Below are 6,899 nucleotides of genomic sequence, written 5' to 3'. Positions count from 1 at the left end.
GTTTTTTTGCATGGAGTTCCAGCCAGTTGAAAAGCAAAAGCCTTCTCTCCCGCGCCATTAATACCATTAGAGTCAGAACCGACCAACAAGCTGTCCCTCCGGTAGGTTTTCAGAGCCAATAAATCTCCCGCCGAGCAACTAGTGGATTCGAACTCCTGTCCTTTGGATTGGCATTGCTGCTACTTACCGCTAAGCCGCCAGAGCTCCCTTAATATTTTACAGCCTTATTAAATTTACCCATTCTTCCTCATATAATCTAGCTTCTTGAATGGTTTGTCCAGCATGTTGTTATGTGCCATCGAGTTTCCTGTGACTCATAGCGGCCCTACCTATGTACATTAGCTCTGGAAGCTGTCCTATCCTGAACCAATCTCATTGTCTCCAACAGGCCTTATTCCATTTCCCCAGTCACTGAGTCTATCTCATCTTGAGTCTTCCTCTCCTGAGCCGTCCCTCCACCCTTCCAAACATGATGTCCCTCTCCAAGGACTGGTCCTTCCTCACCACATGCCCAAGGTATGTGAGACACAGCCTCAAATTCCTTCCCTTCAGGAAGCAGCCTGGTTTCACTCTTTACAGGGCAGACTAGTTAGTTACCTGGCAGTTCACAGTTTGTTCAACACTCTCCTCCAGCACCACAACTCAAAGGCATCGATCCTTCTATCATCCTTGGTTATTGTCCAGCTCTCTGTAATTATGAAGACCATGGCCTGGATCAGGTGCACCTTCATCTCCAGACTGACACTGTTGCTATTCAGTATTCTAGCGAGGTCCCTGACAACAGAATTTCCCAATGTAATTCATCTTTTCATTTCTTGATTGCTAGTGTCCAAGAGTGTTGATGGTGGAACCAAACAAGCTGAAATAACCAACAATCTCAATCCCTTTTCTGTCTATCATGAAGCTGCCAATAGGCCCAGTGGTAAGAATCTTTGTTTTCTTGATGTTGAGCTTCAGTCTATATTGAAGACTACAATCCTTGACCTTCTGCAGCAAATGCCTCATGTCCTCTTGAGTTTCAGCAAGCAAGGTTGAGTCATCAGCATAATTAAGGTTGTTGATGAATATTCCTCCAATCCTGATGCCACATTCCTCCGCAAAGGTCCAGCTTCCTGAATAATCTGTTCTGTTTATAGATTGAGAACACACACCTTTCCTGATCCTCAACCATATAGTGTTTCCCTGCTCTGTTCTGACTACTGCATCCTGGTCCAAGTATAGGATTCACATGAACACAATTAACTGTTTGGGGATCCCATTCTTCTCAATATTCACCACAATTTGTTGTGATCCACAGAGTCAAATGCCTTTGCATAGTCAGTGAAACACAGATGGACATTCCGCTGACCAAGATGGATGCCGGAAGAGACTTTGAATATTGCACTACAACACTGAGAAACTAAAGGAAAGGAAATAAATCAAGAAGTTAAGGAGCTGAACAGATTTCAAAAGGCAACATAGGAAGACAAAGTAAAGTATTATAGTGAAATGTGCAAGGAGCTGGGGTTGGAAAATCAAAAGGTATGAACTTGCTTGGCATTTCTTTTTTTTTTTTTTCCTTTGTAACTGAACTGTATTTGTTACAACCTTTGTGGTAGCAGGTGACCTGGCACTGTAGCTTGGTTACATCTCAGAACCTGCCTTGACAGCAGCCGCCTAGGAGGTGCCTAGTTTTGCTACTCTAAACCTCTTCTTTGGAAAACAAGCCCTGGATGTGGAGTCTCACAGAGCTGCTTTGGTGTAACACACTGGTTTCTAGACGCCTGGTACTTGCAAAGTTGGGCACTACAGAGGGTGGGAGGCTTATCTGGATCCTAGAAGATCAAACTCAGGTGGTCTTAACAGAGAGTTTCTTCTCAACATCAAAGTATAGCTCAACATTTCAGTGACCAAAAATTATTTACTAGAGAATCTGTTGAATAGCTAACTTCAGACCAGGGTTAGGGTTGGGTTACACACACCTTACAACAGAAATGACCTCCATCTGGTAAATTAGCCAACGTAAAACGAGGGGACAACTGGCTCTGCCTGAGCACCTACAGTACGCAGGGTCACAAGCAGAAGGAAGCTCCTCTGCCCCCGGGGTTATTGTCATGCCACACAATTTCTTTAAATGTTAACAAAAATAAAGAAAAGAATCCTTGAAAATATATTATCAGAGAGAAGGAATGAGGGTGAAGTAGTGAATGTGGACAGCGAGCGGAGCTGGGCTCAGTCGACCTCTTCCATGCGTGACGTGTCGTTGTTGCCCTCCAGTGGGGGCATCTCCTCAGTGACTGTGGCACTTGTGTCGTCAGCAGTGGGGTCGTCTTCATCAATACCCAGGCCGAGCTTGATCATCCTGTATATCCTGTTGACGTGGGTCTGGGGGTCCTCCAGGCTGAACCCGGAGGACAGGAGTGCGGTCTCGTACAGCAGGATGACCAGATCCTTCAAGGACTTGTCGTTCTTGTCGGCCTCCGCCTTCTGCCGCAGGGTCTCGATAATGGAGTGATCAGGGTTGATCTCCAGGTGCTTCTTGGCCGCCATGTAGCCCATGGTCGAGTTGTCCCTCAGGGCCTGCGCCTTCATGATTCGCTCCATGTTTGCCGTCCAGCCGTATGTGTTGGTGACAATGCAGCATGGAGATGTGACCAGGCGGTTGGACACCACCACCTTTTCGACTTTTTTCTCCAAGATATCTTTCATAATTTTGCAGAGGTTCTCAAACTTGGTTTTCTTCTCCTCCTGCTGCTTCTTCTCCTCCTCATCTTCAGGAAGCTCCAAGCCCTCTTTGGTGACCGATACTAAAGTCTTCCCCTCAAATTCCTTGAGCTGCTGCACGCAGTACTCGTCGATGGGCTCAATCATGTAGATCACCTCCAGGCCGTGCTTCCGCAGGCGCTTCATGAAAGCAGAGTTGGCCACCTGGTCCTTGGTTTCACCAGTGATGTAGTAGATGTGCTTTTGGTTCTCCTTCATCCGAGTGCAGTAGTCCTTGAGGGCCACCATCTCATCACCTGAGGCAGACATGTAGTATCTCAACAGCTCTGAAAGTTTCTTCCAGTTTTGGGAATCTTCATGTATTCCAAGCTTAATGTTCTTGGAGAACTGCTCATAAAACTTTTTGTAGTTCTCCTTGTCCTCTGCCAGTTCAGTGAAGAGCTCCAGGCACTTCTTCACCAAATTCTTCCTGATAACTTTCAAAATTTTGCTCTGCTGCAACATCTCACAGGAAATATTTAGTGGAAGATCCTCAGAATCCACCATGCCTCTGATGAAACTGAGGTACTCTGGGATCAGCTCCTCACAGTTATCCATGATGAAAACCCTGCGGACGTACAGCTTAATGTTGTTCTTCTTCTTCCTGTTTTCAAACAGGTCAAAGGGAGCCCGACGTGGGACAAAGAGAAGGGCGCGGAACTCTAACTGCCCTTCAATGGAGAAATGCTTGACAGCCAGGTGGTCTTCCCAGTCGTTGGTCAAGCACTTGTAGAACTCGCCGTACTCTTCATTGGTGATGTCGTCGGGATTCCTGGTCCAGATCGGCTTGGTTTTGTTGAGCACGTCCTGGTCGATGTACTTCTCCTTGATCTTCTTCTTCTTCTTGTCCCCGTCCTTCTTCTCCTCCTCCTCATCTGAACCCACATCCTCGATCTTGGGCTTGTCCTCGGCCTTCTTCTCTTCCTTCTCTTTTTCCTCCTCTTTATCTTCCTTCTCCTCAGCCTCGTCATCACTCACTTCTTTGTCTCGCTCTTTCTCCACAAACAGAGTAATCGGATAGCCGATAAACTGAGAGTTCTTCTTCACAATCTCCTTCATTCTCCTTTCCTCCAAGTACTCAGTCTGGTCCTCCTTCAGATGCAGAATAACCTTTGTTCCACGACCCATAGGTTCACCTGTGTCAGTCCTGACGGTGAAGGAGCCGCCGGCCGAGGACTCCCAGGCATACTGCTTGTTGTCGTTGTGCTTGGCGATGACGGTCACCTTCTCAGCGACCAGGCAGGCCAAGTAGAAGCCCATGCTGAACTGCCCAATCATGGAGATGTCGGCCCCAGCCTGCAGCGCTTCCATGAAGGCCTTGGTGCCCGACTTGGCGATGGTGCCCAGATTGTTGATCAGGTCGGCCTTGGTCATGCCGATGCCCGTGTCCACGATGGTCAGCATGCGGTCCTGCTTGTTGGGGATCAGGTTGATGTGCAGCTCCTTGCCCGAGTCCAGCTTGCTGGAGTCCGTCAGACTCTCGTAGCGGATCTTGTCGAGCGCGTCCGAGGAGTTGGAGATGAGCTCCCGCAGGAAGATCTCTTTGTTCAAGTAGAAGGTGTTGATGATCAGCGACATGAGCTGCGCGATCTCGGCCTGGAAGGCGAACGTCTCCACTTCCTCCTCCTCCATCGGCTGGTCGCGGGGCTGCGTCTCCTCCGGCATCTTGGCGACAGGACCACGGGCTCCGCAGCTCAGCAGCAGCAGCACCGGACACAGGAGCAACTGCTTGGTATTTCTTATGCTAAAGGAACTGAAGAAGAACAAATTCAAACCTCGAGTTGCAATACTTCAGTATATTGAAGGGAGAACGTTGAATGACACAGGAAGCATCAAAAGAATATGGAAGGAGTACACAGAGGCACTATACCAAAAATAATTGGCTGACAGAGAAGAATTTCATGAAATAACACATGATCAAGAGTCTGTGGTGATGAAGGAGGAAGTTTAAGCTGCTCTGAAGGAACTGGAAAAAAAATAAGGCTCCAGGAGTTGATGGGATACCAATAGACATATTTCAGCAAACATGCTGACCTGGACACACTTACCTGGTTATGTCAAGAAATCTGGAGGACGACTACCTGGCAACTGACTGGAAGAGATTTATATTTATTCCCAGTACAAAAAAGGTGACCTAACAGAATGTGGAAATGATAGAATGGTATCACTTATATCACACACAAGCAAGATCCTGCTGAAAATTATCCAGAAATGACTGGAAGAGTATCAGAATAGAACTTCCAGATGTGCAGGCTGTATTTAGAAGAGGCCATGGCACTAGGAGCATCACAGCCAACATTAGATGGATCTTAGCTGAGAGCAGAGAGTACCAGAGGAATGTCTATCTGTGTTTCACTGACTATGGAAAGGCATTTGATTGTGTGGATCACTACAAATTGTCCAGCTTACATACGTAATATTTTTTTAATGTCAGGTGGGAAACCAAGCATAGGTTTTCAGTGGCTGTAATCACATTGGAGAAAGGGTACAACCCTCATGCCAACATGCCTTTCCTATTTTTACTCATTGTCCCAGTCTGGACAACTGTTTCTTGGAGAGTTCTCCCCTGAGCACAATGAAGTGTTTTTTAGATTCCCATTTTTCTCTTTGTTACTCATCCTTCTGGTTATTTTGTTTCAGCCAATATCCATCTGACATCAGCAATAATAGCTCTCCTTCCACAGCCTCTTCAGAAAGTATCTTGAATTTCTGTCAGTTCTCTGGCATTTTTCAATATTCTTTATTAAGATTTTACTTGTATGGAATGTTAATGATATTGATTAATATATTTTACATACTCTGCTAGATTTGCTTTTTAGGGGATGGGAACAAGCAGTTCTTCCAAATGTCTTAGTGTAAACTAATGAGTACATCCAGGGCTACACCTGTTGAAACTCCTCAACTGGTATCCTGTCAGTTTCTGGGGCCTTATTTTTTTTTGTCAGTGCTTTCAGTGTAGCTTGAACTTCTTCATTATCATTGGTATGCTATCTTATACTATTTCCTGAAATGGTTCAACGTTGACCAACTGTTTTTGTACGGTGAAAAAGTGTCTTCTTTTGATATATCCGGCATCATACTATATCTTGTCGATAGAACCCTTCAGTATTGCAAGTTGTAAAAACAATTTTCAGCTTGAGAAAGGTGGAGCATATACTTCCCATTTGGTTTTCAACTCCAGATCTTTCCACATTTTGCTCTAGTATTCTGCCTTCTTTAAGACCCTGGATGAGATGAATTGACAGTGGCTGCGGTAATGGGGAGTCAGTGAGACTGGCTCAGGATAGGGCAGGGTTCAGAGCTGTTTTACATACGGTCACTATCAGTCACAGACAACTTAATGGTACATAACAATTACTGCCCTTTGAAATATTTTGTGATGATTCTTTTATTTTAGTATTTTCCCCCTTTGTTTTGGTCTCTCTATGATCTAGTTCAAATTCCAGAGTCCCTTCTGACATCTATTTTGGTCTTTTTTTCTTTCCTGACTTTGTAATGACCTTTTTGCTTTCTTCTTTTTTTAAAAAAAATTTATTATTAATTTTGAGATCCAAGATGGCGGCGGAGGCAGAGACAGCATGGTGAGCTGCGGGAGCAGTGAACCACTTAAAGCAGGGCCATTATGGCCTTCCACAGACTTTGGCTTATTGATAATTGAACACTTAAACAGTTGATGACTGGCCCTCAGTGAAGATCGAGGCTCAACAACAGGAATTCAAGGATTCCCAAGGAGAAATGGGTGAGTCTCATGGCTTCCCCCCCCACGCCCAGCAGAGCCCGCACTGTGCCGCACAGCCGCTGCAGCTCCATGAGGCTTCCACAGCCGGAACGAATGGATTCCCTCACCCAGGACGGATGCTGGGCACCGGCCCTCCTCAAGACTAGTACAGCGAAGCCACCACACTGCTGCAAGGTGGACTTGTTCTGGAGAGAATTCTTGGAGCCAGGATGGCGGCTGTGGGGGAATCGGGCAACCACCGGCTGCCTGCACAAAAGGGGCCGCACACCCGCCAAGCACCCATGTGGCGGGGTGGGGAGGCGCGCCCCCAACGGCCGCCCACGCTGGGGGGGGTGCGCCTCCTGCAGGTCTCCTGCGCTGGGGGGGGTGTACACCCCCATGGCCGCCTGCGTAGGAGGTGGGGGATGGGATGCATGCC

General features: G+C 46.8%; 3 protein-coding genes across 3 annotated transcripts in view; all 3 read right to left on the bottom strand.

Moving 5' to 3' along the window:
* The window catches only part of LOC102866405 (charged multivesicular body protein 1b-1-like), a 2,980-nt gene extending 885 nt beyond the window's left edge, over positions 1–2,095 (bottom strand). Inside the window, exon 1 of the mRNA XM_006897023.1 lies at positions 1,967–2,095. Coding sequence (XP_006897085.1) covers positions 1,967–2,095 — 129 coding nt within the window. The remainder of the gene's footprint in view (positions 1–1,966) is intronic.
* LOC102873718 (guanine nucleotide-binding protein G(olf) subunit alpha-like) overlaps positions 1–6,899 on the bottom strand; it is a 243,795-nt gene that overhangs the window by 71,122 nt on the left and 165,774 nt on the right. The window lies entirely within an intron of this gene.
* LOC102855978 (heat shock protein HSP 90-alpha-like) lies at positions 2,212–4,407 on the bottom strand. The gene has a single exon (XM_006897013.1). It carries the CDS (start codon positions 4,405–4,407, stop codon positions 2,212–2,214), a length of 2,196 nt encoding a protein of 731 aa, XP_006897075.1.

Source organism: Elephantulus edwardii, unplaced genomic scaffold (assembly GCF_000299155.1).
Source record: "Elephantulus edwardii isolate Elephantulus edwardi_28Jun2011 unplaced genomic scaffold, EleEdw1.0 scaffold00196, whole genome shotgun sequence".
NCBI classification, from domain to species: domain Eukaryota; kingdom Metazoa; phylum Chordata; class Mammalia; order Macroscelidea; family Macroscelididae; genus Elephantulus; species Elephantulus edwardii.
This window is presented reverse-complemented; position numbering and strand designations above follow the sequence as displayed.

Excerpts from the sequence above, each read along its gene's own strand:
- LOC102855978 (XM_006897013.1), bottom strand. The coding sequence starts at position 4,407 with ATGCCGGAGGAGACGCAGCCCCGCGACCAGCCGATGGAGGAGGAGGAA.